Raw genomic sequence first — 20176 nt, forward strand, 5'->3', positions numbered from 1 at the left:
TAATCTTGTTTCTATTTCTTGAGTTGGGAATATCAGACTCCCCATTTTCTATAGTGTATGATTACTATTGTTAGTATTTCTTTTGCTGATTTTATTGAAAATGTTTGTTCAGACTGACCAGACTTTAAAATTCTTCTTTGGGAATATAGTTTCCGTAGCCCAAGATCAAAAATAGTAAAAATATTTTATGTTAGAAGATAGGAAGAAGAAAAAAATTAATGAGAGTCTTGCACGAGTGCATAGAAAAGGGGGCTGAGGGAATAATATTTTTAATATTTTATTCTGAAAACATACAAAAGGCTGTTAAGTGATAAGAGAATGCTATTTGGAGTCAACACAATCAATTGAATGGTAACTGTAGAACACCGTATCGTGTGTTCTCCACCTTTGTGTCTGGCTTGTGGACCTCTAAGATACTGGAAGAGGAACTGGGAGGTGAAATGTATAAATGGGTAGTTCCTTTTTCAGTGAATTGAGAGGTAGAACATAGTAGCAATCAGACACAGTATCAATTGTCTTTTAAACAAAGTGAAGTTTTTATCACTTCAAAATGGACAATGATTATGATTTTGTTGTGACTTTGACCCTCACACTAAAATGTATGCTGATGCCCAGGGGGAATTCTAGTTTCAAAAAGTTAATTGGGATCCCATTTGTAGCTCCACGTAATTGATTTTAATTAATAAATGTGGCTTCCTATATATCTGTTGTTCAATGTCAACAAATGGAAAGGTATTTGCATTTTAACATTGTAGAAATTCCTACTCCTGTATTTTAATCAGAGATTTACTATCATGATTTTTCTTTATACACAAAGCACAATAGCTTATTTACATTGTCATATAATTGACTTTTAAAACGTGCCCCAAATCTTCACACTCTCTGCTTATATACCATGGAGTTGGCACAAACTACCTTTTTTTTTTTTTTAATCTCTACCTTCACACCCATTTTCAGAAATACTACCAGTTCTTAAATGTTGGGGTCTTCTCTAGGATAACTTGGCTGCTTCTCAGCTTTTCTTGTCATGTGTTCAGGAAGCCACTTTCTCAGATTCAGGGTTAGGGTTAGGATATGTGCTTGGTATTTTGCCGTTCAGGGACCTCTCCAGAGGGTTAGGGTTAGGGTTACTGTTAGGGTTAGAGTTAGGGTTACGGTTAGGGTTACTGTTAGGGTTAGAGTTAAGGTTACGGTTAGGGTTACTGTTACGGTTAGAGTTAGGGTTAGGGTTAGGCTTAGGGTTAGGGATTAGGGTTAGGGGTTAGGGTATGTGCCTACAACCTACCATTGTATTTATTTTTTTTAATGTTTCAAGTTCTTATTTAAATTTTGGTTAGTTAACATACAACCTACCATTTTAAATAGAGTTGAAACATAGAACCCATTAAAAAAGGTTTTAACTCTTCCCAGTTTTGAAAAACAATACTTAAAGCTCTAATTCTATTGTGCACGCATAAGGAAGAAAGTAACAGAGGGAAAGTAAATAAAGGAAGAAATTTAACCTATTATTTTTCAACAAGGTGTTTTTGTGATACTAATACATAAGAGAATTGGTTTTATCATTAGACCCTAGACTGATTAGGATTCTCCATTTTTTCATAGTCTTCATCATAGTGTTGATATTGATCCGTGAGAAGAGGCTGATTTGCTTCGTCCATGTTGTTTCTGGCCCTAATCAGGCAAGAAGCACCCCCGAAAATGACTGCAACCAGTAATAAAGCAGCGACTACTGCTATGGTAACAACCTCAGAAATACTAAAACTCCGACCTATTGGAAAAATAAAAGGAAAACAAAGAATAAACAGTAAAATAGTTGCCACCGAAAATCAGACACCCTAAACTTCGGCACTGTTGCAGGCATTTTACCAAATTCTTCCTATATAATTTTTACTGGCCACACTGCTGATGATAGCACCTGTCGTCTTGAGGGCACGTCCCAGTTTCTCATAATAAGTGGACCCTATTGGGTCCATTCTAAAGGTTGAGAAAGTGGTGCTGTAGGGTTTGAGCCACTTGGGTGACTTGGTTAGAAGGCACTAGGGTTGGTTTTGGAGCACGAGTCTTCCAGAATCCACCAGAAGGGTGCACTCTTCCACCCTAGTGCCTTTGTTGAGAAGGGACTGGAAATTAAACAAGAAACTTTTCAGTTTCAAAATCTCAGAAAAAGCAATGAGGAGCATCTCACTCCATTTTTTTCTCATAATAAAGATAATGAGGCACAATTATGTAGTAGAGAACTTGGGGCGTATTACGTGGGCCTAAGCTCAAAGTTCATTCTCCCTGCCCACTAAAAGTGTGATCCTTGACAATTACCCTTTCTAAGCTAATCATGGCTAGCCCCTTCTACCTTATTTGTAAAGTGAGGACTACAGTTGTTACCTCAGAGAGTGGCAGGGATTAATGGGATAGTGTGCTATATAATCAACTCAATTCCAGGTCAGAGCAAGCTCTCAACAAATGTTAAATTCAATCTCTTTATCCCGAAATAAAAATCCACGTAACACCTTCTAAATCTAAGTGGAAATTATAGGCCACAGAATACCGTGACTACCTTAAAAGGCAACAAATTTGCTTTGGGAAGTTTCCACAGTAAAGGTACATTTTCAATACTCACTTGGCCACTGAACTTCATACGTATATCCCAGATTATCTGGAGCAGTAACAAACATTTCTATGTTGGTAACTGGGGGCCAGAATGGCACCATGTTGTATTGTCTATTGTGCCCAATTGGGGCATTTTCCAGTGGAAACGTGGATGCATCTAAAATATGCCAAAGACATCTTGTTAATAGACATAATAAAGTTAGTATTAATAGATTATTATGTTCTGAAGGTGACCTGAAATATTCTAGGATAACATAAAAATTTCTTTTATATTTTACACTGCATAAAGACATAAAAATAGTTTCACTACAGCAGAAAAGGGAATTGCATAAAACAGAGTTCAAATGCTTTGAATACAGCACTAGCATATCATTCAATAGATCAAAAAAGTTTAAAAGCAGGGAAGTTTTAGTATTTTATCATCTATGATGATCACAAATTGTTTGATTTTTAAATTACAGAAACTTATTTGAAAAAATTCATTGGACTTATTTTTCCAAAGATGGACCTGTAGTTTGCTGTAGCTTCATCTTAAATTTAAATTTGAGAGGTACTGTATCTAATGGAAATTTGTCCTTGAATGTGAATATATCTGTTCAGTATTCTTCACTTTTTCTGTTTATCTTCAGAGATATAAATATTAACCTATCTCCAGATTTTACTCTGTTAGAAAAAACACTTACAATTTTTAATCAAGGTCCTGGAATATGATTTACTTCCTGCCACCCCTCCTCTTTCTACTTAAATGCAAGTTACAGGTGTTTGTATTATTAGGGAGTTTCTGTCATCAGGGATAAAAAAGGAGTGATACGCTCTTTGTGGCAAAAGATTATTCTTTTTTGCTATTGTTGTTCTGCATTTATGTTGATGCAACTAAACCAGATGGGATAACTCAAAACCAGAGTTGGAAGTGGGCTTGGGCAGGACATAAGTGGGAATATCTTTAGAAGAGCTGGAATATGTGAGAAGGCTAACAGAGTATTAGATTTTTCTGTTTGCAGGAAGTATATTATCTGAACAGTCACTGTGATCCTGGGAAGCACAGAAGAGTGTTTTAGCGTCTACTTTGAAAAAACAATTGATCATAAAAATGGTATGTAGTGTTAATATTTCTGTGACTTTAAATTTACTATGTATTAATGCTAATTAAATATTTATCTATTCAAATCTGTTGAGCTTTTTCCAATGCCAGACACTGGTCTAGCCATGGAGGTGATGGCACTGAACAAAACAGACAAAATGCCTGAGGTCTCAAGGGACTCACATTTTGGTGTATTATTTTTAATTATTTATTAAAGTTAGATATTAAAGTTAATAATTTAGATCTAATTTTTTAACTTTAATAATTTAGATCTAATTTTTTAACTTTCCATTTCACCTTTCTACTAGAACCTGACTTGATCAGCCTCAACTCAGTTCAGCGTCAGCTGTGTGATAAAGTCATACCCATTAAAATGAGTGGAGGAATAATCATAAAAATAACAAACAGTAACAGTAGAATTGTCATGAAACTTTCCTATGCAAGACCCTTCAGTGGCTCCCCATCTCAGAGGTTCGTCCAACATCCCTCAGGCTCTCCCCTTGTTGTCCCTCTGACCTTATTTCCCATCATTTTCTTTCCACTCTCCACTCTGCTCCAGTCACAGTGGACTCCTTTGTTCATCTAGGGATGATCTTCCCTCATGCATTTACCTCATACTCCCTAACCCCATTCCTGCTTTTCTTTGTCTACAAAGACTTTCCCCGATCTAACATACCATATATTTATTTACATGTTTTTACTGTCATTTCTACTACAACTAGGAGAGTCCCAGGAGGGAAAATATTTTTGTGCGTTTTTTATTCTACTGTATTTCTGGTACCTAGAAGACTATGTAAGGAACAGTAGGTGCTCATACTCTATTTTCCAGCCTTACTGAGGTCCACCTGACAAAAAATTGTCTATATTTAAGGTGTGTGACATGATGATTTACAAATGGTCAGCAGGTATGTGAAAAGGTACTGAATATCACTAATCATTAGAAAATGCAGATTAGAACCATAATGAGAGATCACACGTCTTAGGATGGTGATTATCGAAAAGAAAAGAGATAACAAGCGTTGGCAAGAGTGTGGAGATATGGGAGCTGTTGTGCACTGTTGGTGGGACTTGGTGCAGCTACTATGGAAACAGAAATGGAAGTTTCTCGGGCGCCTGGGTGGCTCAGTTGGTTGGGCGACTGCCTTCGGCTCAGGTCATGATCCTGGAGTCCCAGGATCGAGTCCCACATCGGGCTCCCTGCTCGGCGGGGAGTCTGCTTCTCCCTCTGACCCTCCCCCTTCTCATGTGCTCTCTCTCATTCTCTCTCTCTCAAATAAATAAATAAAATCTTAAAAAAAAAAAAAAAGAAATGGAAGTTCCTCGAAAAATTAAAAATAGAACTACCATATGATCCAGCAATGCCACTTCCGGAGGTGTATGTAAAAGACATGAAATTAGTATCTCAAAGAGATGTCTGCACCTGTGTCCATTGCAGCGTCACTCACAATAGCCAGGATATGGAATCAGATAATATTTGTGAAAGGATTTGAGTTTACGTGTAATTACTTCGTTTCTCTCGGGGCAAAATAGTAGTGATTGGTCCTAGGAAATGTATAAACTGCTTCTTCTGAAAAAACTGAACTTCTGGAGTACTATATTTAAAATTTAATTCACATAATTCTCACTTAAAAAAAAGAGACTTGAATTAAATGTGCACATGGATACAAAATGTTAGTGAATAAAAATTAACATTATATTAAATAAGGTTTGAATGTTCTATACTGTTCTACCTCAGGTCTAATGAGAGGATTCTGTAATAGACATTCCCCTGTGAATGACCATAATTTCCTTCAGCTGTAAAATGTAACTCTTATTCCATTCTGACCCTAATAATTTTATAATCCTATGATTTTTGAAGAGTTCTCATTATCTATAAAAACTGTTTAATACACCCTGAAAAATAATTCCATCCTCCACTCATAGACTTATTTTCAACAGAGACTTCTACAATAAGGATAATTTTAGAAATCTTCCCAATCGTTTTATTTTTTTCTCTAACATAGTTGTTCTATGACATTGTTTTTCAAGGGACATTTGCAGATACATGGACTATTTAAGCAGGTGGTTAATTGTTAGTGTTTAGCATTCATGCAATTTGTAAGTGTTTACATTGGCTTGTCCTATAATTTTATGGCCATATTTTGTCAGAATATGCTCCAGGTACCCTATTTTTCGTTCATGGTGCTTTTCCCTCCACTACTCTCCAGGTAACTGAGAGATCTTATGCTATTTATAGCACAAACAAAGGGAGCAGGAAGAAAATAACTAAGAAGAAAGGTGTTTATCTGGTTCATCAATGACCTTTAATGGATTGTTATGAATGTGAAATAATGATCTTTTCAATCAAGATATGTAAAGCAAAGGAATACTTGTTTTCATGGTTGAAAGAAAGCTCCCCTTAAGAGACTTGCCAGAGTAACCAAGATTCTCCACTTCCTCTTACTTCTTAAGTAAGTGTTAAGTAAGAAAAACTTACTAACAGCCCTGGCATTTTGAAGGGCTGCATAACTATAATTCGTACATTGTTGTCTAGTTCCCAGAAGTGTATGTTTAATGGAAGTTTTTGTTCATTCCTAAACCTATTAACTCCAGTTTACTTGTTACTGTCATAAAAGTAATATAGCTAAACATACGTAAAATGATAATTATGATTGTGGAAAGAGAGGGATTGGGCGCCTGGGTGGCTCAGTCAGTTAAGCGACTGCCTTCGGCTCAGGTCATGATCCTGGAGTCCCTGGATCGGGTCCCGCATCGGGCTCCCTGCTCGGCGGGGAGTCTGCTTCTCCCTCTGACCCTCCTCCCTCTCGTGCTCTCTGTCTCTCATTCTCTCTCAGATAAATAAATAAAAATCTTAAAAAAAAAAAAAAAGAAAAAAAAAGAGAGAGAGGGATTTTGTGTTCTATTAAATATATGAATGCTTAGGAAATATTTGTTGAAGATGAATGCCTGAGATATTGAGTAAGAATTAGGAGTGAGCACTGTGGTTGTAAAGATAAGGTAGGCATTATGATAATCTAGAATAATACTGCACTCATTGCATCTCAAGGGTTGTTAATTTCTTATTTCGCTTAAAAAATAGACATTGTAAATTGTAGATAATTCATTATGGTTGTAGGTATGTATGTAAATACATATGAAATAGGTGGCACTCCAATCAGTGAATTCATAGCAGGTGATGAATGAATATTTACGTGTAAGTTATTGGTTTCTTCAGTGATTTTCTGATGGAACATATGATTTTGATCAACACATTAGTTAATTCTCATAATCAGGTTGGATTAGAGGTTTCTACCGCACACACACACACACACACACACACAAAGAAATAAGAGACTGGTCGAATTGGATAGATAAATCAATAGATAGTTAATCCGCAACATTATATTTGTGTGTGTGATGAAGTAAAGGCACAGAAGGCACAATTTAGAACAGTTTTGAAAATGAAAATGTATAATGTTTTAACCAATAGAAGCACTGTCATTATTTGAAAAGTAATGTGAGCCTCTTGGCTGAATAGAAGTGAAGAGAAAATGGCCTTTTCAATAATATTTTTTTAAAATGCATTAAAATGAAGTTGAAAGAGATTCTCTATGCTGTGATAAAAAACCAATATTAACTTTTCAAGTTGGACAAAATTTCCATTTATAGGAGGCCAGAAGTAATAAAAATCAAAACTGTGGATTGTGAGTATAATTTTTTGTCTTTTAGGTATCGAAGAAGAGCTCAGTAAGATTTTTTTATTCACAATAAAAATGTTCCAAAAAAAAAAAGGGCAATGCCAATGTTCATTGGAAGATATGGGGAAGAAAAAATTGGGCAGCATGATAGTCATCTTTTCATACCACAAATGAGAAGAGATTACGTGCTTAGTCCGAGTGAATGCTAGTAAATATCCTCTTCTAACCGCTGTAAGGGATGTTTTATCGGCATTTTCAAAGTAGTTTGGGATATTTGGAAACGGCTAGATATCATAGCTATTTTATCCTTATTTTGAAGTGCAGTTTAGATGTGTCAAGTGCTTACTCTGTAATGATAACTATAGCACCTAAGCAGTCTCCTTGGTGAGCCTGCAAAAAATCATATGAAAACATCTTACCAGCATGATATCTCCTCAGCCATTCATCAAAGACCGCATCAGTGAAAGTATGGAGGAGGACAAAAATAGGGTCATTTGGAGATAAATGGGTTTGTCCCCCTGTTCCATTCAGAAATAGATGAGCCAGATTGTGAAGGCTTCGAATAGCAGGGTCATACTTTCCTGTGGGATCGCTGTAACCTAAATATAAAAATAGGGGTGAGAATAGTAAAAACCGTCACAAACATCTTACTTCTCAAATCAGCAACAGTGATTGTATAGGGAAACAATTTTTCCTAAGCTTTTTCAGGCCAATTTTTACCTTAATATAATAGCATCGCTTCTCTGGACCTATGGTTGGTGACATTTCCTGCTATGCCCAGAGCTAGGTTAGCTTTAAGCCAGTGGCCTGACATGCTAAATGTAGCCTCTAGGTGAAAAATAATGACCTGCAAAGGATACCAGTCAAAATATATAGAACACACTATTTTGACAAGGCAAACGTTGGTCTAGTGGAAATAAAGACAAGGGAAGTCTCTAGCTCCTTCTAAAAACTGCTGACACATCGGGAGAACATCCCTCTAATTGTCCTAGAACTTACATTGTCAGATGTTGCTTTAGTTTCCTACCTTATTCCTTTTGACTGTCAGCAGATTTATTTTTGGAAAGTTATCTTATTTTTGTGGAAAAGTCACAATTTCTCAGAGCATTCTTACCATGTCTGTACTAGTTTTAAACATCTGGAGAGCCTATTGGTTGAAACATTTATATAACTTCTGGCAATTATTGGTATTCTATATATACATTTCCTATATTCTATATGATATATATATGCTATTCCCATATAATATGTACATATTCCGTATTACATGTATTATATATTTCTCATGTTATATATCCCATATTATATATTATATGTATTTTCCACACATATTTTCATATATATTATACATATTATATATATCATGTCTATATATATTGGGCAGAAGGTGAGGATAGATCACAAATAAAAATGGAGGGTCTATGATGTGGGGTGGAGTTATAAGTGTGCGTGTTTGGCTTTAAGAATCAGAGGTGAGAGAGCAGGGAAAGGTTACATATTATAAAATAAAATTAGAATTTAAAATACATTAACCCATTTGTATAATTACACTCACTCATTTATTTAGCCATGTTTCATACATTTATTCCATTATTTTATTTACAAAATGTTTAAAGATTGCCTGTAACATACAGGGCATGTTGGTAGGCTCTGGTCCTTTCATACATTCTGTCAGGAAATCAGAATAATTTGTCTTTTGATTGGGTTTCAATAAGATGCAATCTACACATTCTTTTAGAAATTAGCGCTTATGGCCTTAGTTTATATACACCAGTTTAGTCAAAATAGAGTGATTATTTATTGAAAATCTCCGAATCAGTGCATTCATATTTAGTTATTAAAATTAACATAAAGATAGAAGAGAATGGCATGCAGTTTTGATGATAAAAGGGGAGAGAATTGAAAATAATGATGAGATACCTATATCAAGTATCTCAGATCATGGGAACAGAGAGATCCATTCCCATTCTTCTTTAGGGGGAAGAGTCTAACATATTTAATGCTGTATATAATGTGAATTTTGGCAGTAAGAGGTTTATAATACGTTAAATGTGATTCTGTTGTTTTAAAACTTTAAATATGTTTCAATAATGATTTAGAGATATCAAAATTTATCATTAAAGACACTGGACTTAGAAAATTTGGATTTGAAATTGTGCTCTGTTACTGAGTATCGTGGGATATTCATTTTAGCTCTTTGGTCTTTAGTTTCCTCAGCTTTAAAATCCTTTGACTTAAATAAGGAAAATCAAATTAAATATCATTATATGGTAGTTGAATTTTTATAGACCTTTAAAAAAAGTTACAGGATGATACAAACTTAAATGAAATATATGCCCCAACCAGGTTTTATTGGCTGTCAGCTAATTGTTTAGAATTTTTTATTGTTATTTTTTAAGAAAAATTTTAATAAGCTCTCAAAGTCTTCAATATTATTTGACTCTATTAGAATTTGATATAGTTATACACCTGTTGATCAGCCACCTAACAGATTTGAATTTAAATACTTTTTAGGTACTTAAGAGATTGAAGAATAATTTCCAAGGGCTTCTCCTATGATAATTAAAAAGAGTTTCATGGTCTGACACTTCACTTAACAAGTTCTTTCTTGAGCAGAGAATTGTGACTGCGTCGTAATTGGAGGCAACATCATGTAAATTCACAGGGTCAGTGTGTCTTTCAAAGATTTTTCAAAGAGATCTGAATGTGAACAGTTCATTGTGGGGCTGTGATAACCAGATGAATTCAAAGCGCTGATTTCTTTTACTTACCTTCCACAGTGTTTCGGAAACTGTTTGTAGAATTGGAATAAAAAGGAGGGGTGTCGAATAAACCAACTTCCAAGCACTGAGCGACATCCTGTGGTTCTGGAAGACGTTGCACCATTGGTCTAGCCACATTTCCAGCTGGATTTCTCCTAATTGGCCCACCCTCGGTACCTGGAAAAAGGATGGGCTATGTAAACATTTATAGAATATTTAGAGATCTTATCTTTGCTCTTTAATTTTTATACATAGCAAGAACATGGAAAGATAGGTTCTCCTTGGTAGAAGAGAAAGTTTTAAAAAATACATACTTAGGGGCATTACAGTGAGAAAATTTAAGTTATCATGCAAACAGAGTTAGATTTGTGATACATAAAATCACTGGAAGAAAAAAAAGGTCACAAAACAGAGGTTCTGGTATTTGTTTAATCAATGTATGCTTCTGTAATGAGAATATATTAACATCAAAATTCCTTGGAAAATTGAATTTTACCAAAATAATCTCATAAACCTAAATTCCACACTGAAATCTATATTTCACATATATGTGAAATTTTGTACTCAAATGCTATTTGTTTCAAGCCTTCAGAGAAATAAAGAAAAACAGTCTAAAATTTCTTTGGGAGGTGGTCTATATTTCAATAGATTCATATTTTACAGCAATTGATGTGAGCAAATAATTAAACTTTTTTTTTTAAAGATTTATTTATTTGACAGAGAGAGAGACAGCGAGAGCAGGAACACAAGTAGGGGGAGCGGGAGAGGGAGAAGCAGGCTTCCTGCCGAGCATGGAGCCCGATGTGGGGCTCGATCCCAGGACCCTGGGATCATGACCTGAGCCGAAGGCAGGTGCTTAACGACTGAGTCACCCAGGCGCCCCAATAATTAAACTTTTTAAAAGGCAGTAAGAAAAACAGGCAAACAAAGAGCTGTGATACTAGGGGTAATAGGATAGGTGCCTTAAGGGAGGGAGGGAAGGAGAGAAAGAGAGGGGAAGAGGCAGACAGGAAGGTAGAGAAGGGGCACAGAGAGACAAAGAGACAGAGACGGAGAGAGTATCAATCCTTTCCAGTTGGATGACTCCAGGAGGGCGCCATTAAAGAAGAGAGATTTGCAAAGAGTCCTGAAGGACTGAGGAGAATTTTCAGGTGAAATAGGAGAAATGTTACAAGTCAAACATTTTAGGCAGAGGTAATAACGAGAGATGCTAAGCTTTCCCCTATCTGTAAGATAAGCTCCGTCAGAGCAAGAACTCTATCTGTACTTGCTCACCAGTACATCCCTTAATCTTGGCACAGTGCCTGGCCTAGAATAGATGCTAAGTCATCATTTGTTGTATGCTGATGTATGGAAAGATCGTGTTGGCTGTAACAGAGGTCCGCGTGGGAAATGGCTTGCCTGGAGTAGAGGGCGATGTAAGACAGTAGTGGATGGTGAGAACAATGAAAAGCTACAGAGCAATAGGAGAAAGTTACATTTAATTCAATAGGAAGTGAAGAGAAGTCGTAGGTAGGTGGGAGGAGAGGAGATTGGTTAGGAGCATTTTGCATTTGTCTGTTCCAGTGGTCTCCAGAGAAGCGTGTGTGTCCTAAGAGTATCTGCAGAATAATCCACTGGGGTGAGAGAGGTGATATTACAACGTGTACTTGTATTCATCTTACCTCACTCATAAAGCTTACTCTGTTGTAATGTTTATTATAATTAACATAATGATTAGTACCTGATGAATTAGCATAGCAAATTTATTTATATAATATAAAAATAAAACATATGCCAAGATTGAGATTGGAAAGTAGATGCACATTTTTTAGGCATACATTATTATTAGTACTTTCAGATACCACTGGGTAAACTATCAATTCAAGTTTATGTTTTAGGGATTATTGTTCAGGAAGTGTCAATAAATTCCAAGAAAAAATTATAACTTACATGGGTTTCAAAAACACTACATTTCTAATTTGCTCTCATGGAGTTTCATAGTGGAGAATTCCGATAGTAAAGAAACTAGTTTAAACCAGTTTAATTTAACCCAGGGCTATTTAGATTTGTTTGCACATGGACAACCTCTGCCAATGCACCTAAAAACATCATACGGATTGGAGTCTTGCGGAGTTTTCACGCAGGAAGGAATAAAAAGTTCTGAGTGGCTGAAGGAGAAAGTAGATTTAGGAAATACTGTGTAGAAACAGCATTTTTCTTGTGATGAATCAGCGATGATATTTTACTGGTTAGAAGAGGCTTAGGTGTCACTAATTCACTCTTTCAAAGTTACCAAGTTTGGTGCATTAATGGGACATTGGAGAGACATCGTGCAACAAGCCCATGATAACACAGGCATGGGATATGCAAGGAAGATTTGCCTTAAAAATGTTCATTCATGGCTGTCCTGTAAAAGATGATCAATGGAACCACAGGAATGGATCATTTCATCCAAAGACAGTAGAGAAAGGAAAGAATCCCTAGGAGAATTACTTTTTTAAAAAGATTTTATTTATTTATTAGGGAGAGAAAGAGAACATGCAAGCACAAGCAGGGGGGCGGGGCAGAAGGCAGAGGGAGAAGCAGGCTCCCCTCTGAGCAGGAAGCCAGACACAGGGCTAGATCCTAGTACCTGGGACCATGACCCGAGCAGAAGACAGAGGCTTAACTGACAGAGACAGCCAGGCACCGCTTTCTAGGAGAATTATATAAGATATCATATTAAAGCATTTGGCACCATATCAGATACATAGTATGTGTTGAATCAACTATTAGTTTCCTTTTCTTTTCTTTCACTGGCCTAATAAATAAAATGCTTGGTATTTATATCTTGAACTAAGACAAGGAGTAATCTTCAAATTTGTTTCATTTAAAGCACATAATCTTAATTTTTCATGAAACTATGTGTCCTGTTATGAGACTTAGACTAACTGACCAAAAGACTGTGATGAAACAGTATCTTCTCTCCTATTTACCCACGTAAGCTGTGCTATACTTTGGTATCCAATCATCTGTATGACCAGAAAATGTCTGGAAAAAAATCCCAGGCCAAAATACAATAGCCTGCTCAGAGATTAATATTTTGGTATCTAAAGATATATTGATTCTCAATTTTATTTCAAGGGGGGGGGATCACTCATTCAGCATGCCAAACAAATGAGAAATTTATTCTAAGTTTTAAACTTCTATAGAAAAAACTTAATACACTGTCACTTCTCTCTTCCCTTATTCCTATACACAGCTAAACAATCTTCTAATGGTGAAAAAAATCTACTGATTTTTTTTTGTTCTATTTAGAATATTCTTTTTTTAAGAATATCCTTTTTTAAGTTTATAAAGGAATTTAATATTTTAAACTTAAGAGAATATATGTAAAATGTACTATGAAGATGTTAATAAAATAAATTCCCCCAAATCTAGTTTTTACATGGAAGAACAAATTTAAAATAACCAAGCATGCCTGAAGAAGAAAAATAAGACGGGGTAGGGAGACTCTAATAATTAAGACCTTGTGTCAGTACCACAGAGACTAATAATGTGATCCAAGCAAGAGAATGGTACACTCAGGAACAGATCCACATGTAACAGAAACTTGGCCTAAGGCAGAAGTGGCATTTAAATCACTGGAGAAAGGATGCTAGCTAAGACAGCTGGTTAAGCTTTCTCTCTAAGTGTTTGCTTTGAGAGAGATGGAAAGTAGTTAGCAGGCAGACATTTTCTGTGTAGTATCTTCCTTTTCTTTTCTTTTTTTTAAAGATTTATTTATTTATTTTGTTTATTTGAGAGAGAGAGCGCACGTGCAGGGGGAGGGGCAGAGAGAGAGAGAGAGAATCTCAAGCAAACTCCCCTCTGAGCACAGAGCCTGATGCCAGGCTTGATCCCAAGACCCTGAGACCATGACCTGAGGCAAAACCAAGAGTCTGACACTTAACCGACTGAGCCACCAAGGCGCCCCAGAATCTTCCTTTTCTTAAAGATATCCTTCACATCACCTTTTGTTTTTGACCCTCAGACTAGAATTGTACTCTTTGGGCACTTCAACTCTTTCTGCACATTTCAGGTTTCCCAGAGAAACAATTTTCTATGAAATTCTAGCACAAGACACATGACTACTAAGCAGTGCTGAGTGTGCTAAGAGGATGATGAATTTAATATAACTATACATTTCCAAAATAAGAGAGTGAACGTTTACAGAATAAGAGAGTGAGCAACGCACTAACCAAATTGCTTAAGGGAAGCAATATAAAAATGTATAGACACTTTCTGTCTGCCCTGGAACCTTAGAGATTGCCTTGAATAGCCCCAGTGTTCAAGGAATATATCTGTACATTGATTCTCTAAAGTAAAAGTAGATTTTCTTCTGAAGTCCTTAGTAGAATGAAGGGCCTTCAGGCAACACATTTAACCTCTTTATCTAGTAGGGAATTCTGAATCCTGGATGTCATTTGGAACTTACTATTACAAAGGGTTCCCAGGGTATCATAATCCTCCAAGGATTCACAGACCACTCGCCATTGAGAAAAGACAGAATTCAGGCTGATAAGAGTGGGATCAAAGTTGCTTCTGGATCCCATCATGTCATCGGTGCAAATGTCACAGATGTTCCTCCCAGTCGCAAAATTCCAGTAGGGAAGGGAGAACGAAGGATCCTGCAACATTTCCTAGATCACAGAAACTATTATTAGTGTTCTCTGCTTTTGTTTAAAATTCTCCCTCTTCGCTTGGTTTTCTCCCTGGCAGTCTATCAGCTCTCTTGGGGCAATTAGAATGAGTGAGTATATCCGTGGTGTCTGAGGAGCCAGAGGAATTAAATACCTTATTTAGCAAATCTTCTCATATACCACAAGGAGTCATTGAGGCACTAGAGAGAATGAAACTCAACTCATTATAGAGAAGTTTCTGCATATGATTTTTTTTTAGGAGGGGGGAAGTCTTCCCTTTCCTTTTTAGGCAAGTAATTACATTTCTGTTGCTTATACCAAAAAATCTCAATAATAACTTTCGCTCCTTGACTCTTTATCTCCTTCTGTTTTCATATCTTTAATTCAAGCATCACTAAGTCTGGGTCTGTAGCCAGATCCAACCTTTAAATATGTTACGCAGAGCAGTACTTTTTGTTTTGTGTCTGTCTTTTAAAATTTAACTTAAATGACTTTAGGCATTTGGAGTCTGGCCTTTAAAATGTTTTGGGGGTTAGCAAGGGTAGTGGAAGACACCTACAGATTAGAGTGAGGCAGACCTCAGTGGTATGTTCCAGGTTTTCCAAGCACCAGATACATGGATTTGACTTTTCATGGGTTACATAGGCTCTTTCACACTTACCTTATCTGCCTGGGAACTGAAGGTGTTTTACTTAAAGACCCCTGCTTGAGAATATAAACTGTGAAGGCTTGGGTTTCTGTTTGAAACAAATACCGTCAGGAAATATTAAACGGAGGCAAAATATTTCTTTGTGCATACTGTTCTTTAGCCCAGGAACCAAGTTTCCCTTCAGAGCTGACCTCAACAATTTTAAAAGTACTGGACTCAAGATCACCTGCTTATTTTATTGAGTTCCCTAAAACATGTATTTATTGTACTTGTTCTCATTCCCTTAGGCCTTTGGGGAGTTATGTTTAGAGTGTAGAGCATGCCATTGTTTTATCTCACCTCCAAAACATTTAGTACATTTCTGCTTTTTTACTCTAAGCCCTTTCTAGGAAGCATCTCCTTGTCCTCGGGGTATTTTAGAGGACCAAAAGCTTTCCAAGGTATCCTTGGTTATTGATCTCCAAGGGTTTAGAGTCCTTGTTTAGAAGCCATTGTTCTGGTTCACGAAAATTACTGACAGCTTCCAAGGGATCATTAAGAGTCAGTTTGTGGTTCAGAACTGACATTTGGGAGCTGGAGCATATTCATGTGGCATTTCAACTGTGCATTACATTTAGACTGTAATTTGTTGGATCCCTTGTGCTGTTGGGTTTTAAAAATGTAAGTCATAGAGGTCGAAGTTTACACAGGAAAAATCGAAGCTTTCAGATACTTTCCACCTGCCCTTTCGTTTTGGTGTGCCCGTGGGAAAATGACTTGAAGGCACGGAGATCTGGAGGTGATTACAAATGACAGATTTATCTACTCATAATCTACTAAATGTCTTACTTGTAATCAGAGCTATAAAATATGAAGTTCAGAGTAGCAGATGAATTAATTTAATCACTCTCAAACCGCGTATGTTTGGACTGCTTTCATACCAATATTTTATTCTGTATTTTAGGGCATTAATTCTCTCTCTTCTAACCATTTATTTTCTTGTGATAATGCTGAACACAGGCATACTGCAAATCAATAGATGAATCTAAGCACCTTTTCTGCCCTCAGATATTTTCAGATTAATTTTTAGATTTTAATTTGAGGGAAGGAATCCATTTCACTTAGAAAACAGGTTCACTTTGTGGATTTCCTAGTTGAGATCTAATAATTTAAAATTTCATTTGAAAATTCCAATACCTTTCTCAAGAAAAAGCAATTGGCAAAAGAAACTATAATAATAAAGTATCTGTGTTAGCGGGATGCTTTAATGTGGTTTGAGCCTCTCTGCTTAAAAATAAGCAGGAGATACTTATGTTTGGGTTGAGGTTCACTTTATGCCAAAAAAGTTGATGCCTTTTAAGTAAAAATGCTATCTGATTTATGAGATATTTTGTTAGGTTTCTTCCACAAGCCTTGAAGTGGTACGGGGCATGGGGACAAAATGGCATTCAATGAAAATATGAGAGTATAAATGGAAAAGATTTTTTTTTTTCATAATTTAAACCCTGTACCACATTAGAATCATCAGGTGGTCTAATGGGGGATGTATTTGGGACTTGGTAGCCTGAGAAGTGTATGTACACTTGTTTCATCCAAACCAGGAGGAGGGGATATTGGTTTACATTCGAGAAGGAAGACATAGCAAATGAGAGTCTTTTGTTGCAAGCTATATGAAGATCTTTTTTTTTTTTCAATTACAGAGCTGTAGAATACGCCTAACACTTTAAATCACACCTACAAATGTCCCAACTGGCTCCCTCGTTGTTGATGTTATTCTCTTTTTCCTTCATGAAAGATAAAGATTAATTAATTAATGAGTAAGTAATCTGTACAGGGAGAAACTTCACAGAATGTCAAAGGCAGATTAATCACATGTTTAGATCATTGAGAACCAGTGAGTTAAGATGACTTACAAACTGGACCTGAGAACCGAAACGCTTCCTGCATACCTGCATGTCTCTCTCCAACTGCAGGAGGTGGTTCCTGTGCCACGTGAGGAAAGCTGGTCCTTCGTGAGAGAAATCCACTTCAAAGCTTTCCTGGCCTGGCCCAAGGAAAGTCTTTTTGACTGAGTAATAGTGTGTCCAAACAAAGTAGTTATAAATGGAAATGTTCTCAAACTGTGGCGTGTTGCGATCAGGCCCCAGTATTTCTTCTGATCTCCTGGTCGCAATGACAAACTGAGGGTGAATTGTGCGCTTTGCCATATCTAAGGCCTGGACGAAGCGGTTCTTCTCTTCTGCACTTAAGTCCAGAAGGTTTCTCCTGACTTCAAGAAGGTTCAAACATGAAAACATCGGCCTCGTGAGCATAATCATAACACCATGTCCCATTTACCCACTAATGATAATTTGCATGCATGCTTAAATCATGTTATACTTTTTAAAATACCCCTTACTAAAATGCCTTCTTTAGGCCTGTTTTCTTGCGGGCCACACCCCTCCTCCCTCCGCCCCTCCCCCCCCAGGATTTCTGTTAGCTTTCTTTAATCTAACTGTGGACTTTATGATTCTGCGATCTTATATTTATTTCTGCTCATCATGGGCATATTTGGGGAACTTTCTACCTTCTTAAAAATCATAAACCTTGCAGAAACATGGCAGAGTGGTTAAGACCAGAGACTTATTCTATGACTCTGCACACATTTTTCTGTCTCAGTTTTTCATCTGTAAGGTGTATGTAAAAACAATATCTGCTTGACATAGCTGTAAAGATTAAAGAGGACACACATAAAAATTATATCAGAGCCTGGCTCATAACAAAGACTCAATAAAAGTCTTGTTAAACCCTTGGTCCAGGGCACCTGGGTGGCTCAGTTGGTTAAGCAACTGCCTTCGGCTCAGGTCATGATCCTGGAGTCCCGGGATCGAGTCCCGCATCGGGCTCCCTGCTCGGTGAGGAGCCTGCTTCTCCCTCTGACCCTGCCCCCTCTCATGTACTCTCTCTCATTCTCGCTCTCTCAAATGAATAAACCCTTGGTCCAATGTTTGGCACATAGAAAACAACCGAGTATTGCTGGATTTACTCTTTAGAGCCTTGTTATTTATTGATTTAATAAGGCACAGGCGAGACTTGTCATCTCAAATGGCTGAACTTGATCATAGCAGTGGGCAGGTCCGTCGTGGGTTAGCCAGGGCAGTGGAAGAAGCTCATGGTTTAGAGCTAGACTGACCTCAGGGGTGAATTCCAGGGTTTCCAGATCCCAGCTATATGGATTAGACCTTTCTGAACCTCACTTACCATAATTAACATAACTACCTTGAGATGTTTCTGAAAGGTCTAGTCATAAACACCTAGCACAGTTCCTCGAATAGCATGATTGCCCAGTAAGTGTTTCAGAAGAAAATCCCATTACTCAGATCTGAGCCTTGACTCTTTAAACGGTATAAACTTATTAGCCTCTCCAGGCCTCAGCTTCCTCAGTTGAGTTATAGGATTTCCAGGTATTCTTCCAGTTCCAATGATTTAGTTTTCTCTTAAACACATTGAGTCTCAGGAAAAACTGTGTCTCCACTTATATCCCCACTTACCTATGAGAACCCTCTGGTCACAGGCAGCTCCTCTCCATCCAGGACGGCAAGTCCCACAGTTGTGTCCTGAGAAATTGTCATTGCAGAGGCATGTCCTGTTGAAGAACCGTGTGGGCCAAGCCTCCCGATCATCTCTGCCGTCATGGGGGTAGTGGGTGCTGTGGGGTCGGGAGTCTGCAGTCACTGCCTCACACCTGCCCCGCCCCGATGAGGAGCCACAGCGGTCAGTCCCGGGCCCAGACAGGGGGGACAGGTCTGGGCAACACACACCATTTCTTAAGGCCTCAACAGTGGCACACTCTCTTGGGAATTGAGCCCAGGTCTGATGAAAAAAAAGCAAGGGCAAGAAGATGCATCCCAGAGAGAGGAGTTTATGAGCTTTCATTCTGCTCTAAGCAAGAGTGAAGAACAAATCTCTGGTTTGCAGCCCTTTGCGCAGAGACTGAAGCACATAAATAAAAACCAGGCTGAAAAGGAGAAAACACAATGAATTACCTAAGTTTTCTTTCTGTACTGTTACAAACAGGCATGAGCCCTCCCCAGCCCCCTTCAAAATGCTTTTCATATCTGTAAAATGACATTTCTAGCAAATCATAAAAATAGTAATTTACCTTTAAAAACTTGACATGTTTAATACCTACATAATTAAAGCCCCTGCCCTAGCATTCAGCTTTCTTCATCTTAAATTTCTATTTATTAAAAAAAAAAATACTCATGACAGGTGTGTCTTAACAAAAGCACTCATTAGCAGGTCACAGCCATTAATTACATTTAACCATGAAGCTGGAAGAAGAATTGGAAGCAGATCTTCAGCAAGTTAATTTCCGTGACTTGAAGTCTCCCATCTTAATGGAGTTTTGGCGTGAGTCCACCCACTCCCCATAGAGCTTCTCTCCAGTACCTTACATTCCGGAGGGGATTCTCTGATGAACCCCTCTTAGAGCTGAGTGTTTTATATTTGCTTCTCCCCTGATGTCAGAGCTGTTAATGCCATGTGGGTTTCTGCTTGATAACTAATCCCGAATCTGCTCACCCAAACTGGGAGGGGCTGGTCCTCTTCCCCACCCTTTACTAATCCCCTTTCACTCCAGTGAGTTTTTCTGCCCTTTAAGTACTTGGTTAGCACATGATTCCCTTCCCACTGATTTCCTTGTGATGCTTAAGGTTTTAAGAAAAGGTCAGAGGCACTAATTTGGAATACAAGTCAGAGAAACTAGAGAGCTTTTGTTTGCATTGTAGAGATTTAGGTTT

At 37.4% G+C, this 20176-nt stretch overlaps 1 protein-coding gene across 2 annotated transcripts; it reads right to left on the bottom strand.

Annotated features, from left to right (window-relative positions):
• Positions 1-1292: 1292 nt before the first annotated feature.
• On the bottom strand, positions 1293-19347 carry TYRP1 (tyrosinase related protein 1). 2 transcript variants are annotated; one of them, XM_034987902.1, is made up of 7 exons: positions 18926-19347; positions 17345-17664; positions 14563-14767; positions 10134-10301; positions 7782-7961; positions 2615-2761; positions 1293-1768 (listed from the first exon to the last, which is right to left on the bottom strand). In XM_034987902.1, the coding sequence occupies exons 1-7, from the start codon at positions 19308-19310 to the stop codon at positions 1563-1565; spliced, it is 1611 nt and encodes a 536-aa protein (XP_034843793.1). In that variant the 5' UTR covers positions 19311-19347; the 3' UTR covers positions 1293-1562. The 2 variants fall into 2 exon arrangements, with proteins under 2 accessions (XP_034843793.1, XP_034843792.1); XM_034987901.1 differs by having other exon boundaries at positions 1537-1768; positions 7731-7961; positions 18926-19310.
• Positions 19348-20176: the final 829 nt, after the last annotated feature.

This window comes from Mirounga leonina, unplaced genomic scaffold (genome assembly GCF_011800145.1).
Source record: "Mirounga leonina isolate KUSES-001 unplaced genomic scaffold, KU_Mleo_1.0 Mir_447, whole genome shotgun sequence".
Classification (NCBI taxonomy): Eukaryota; Metazoa; Chordata; class Mammalia; order Carnivora; family Phocidae; genus Mirounga; species Mirounga leonina.

Bases quoted from the DNA above. Each gene is read 5' to 3' on its own strand.
- TYRP1 (XM_034987901.1), bottom strand. From the start codon at position 19,310: ATGAAAGCTCATAAACTCCTCTCTCTGGGATGCATCTTCTTGCCCTTG. The intron at 17,665-18,925 runs GTAAGTGGGGAT...ACCTTCTTGAAG, and splicing joins TGACCAGAGGGTTCTCATAG to TCAGGAGAAACCTTCTGGAC. The intron at 1,769-2,614 runs GTGAGTATTGAA...TTTTTCCAATAG, and splicing joins GTATGAAGTTCAGTGGCCAA to GTCGGAGTTTTAGTATTTCT.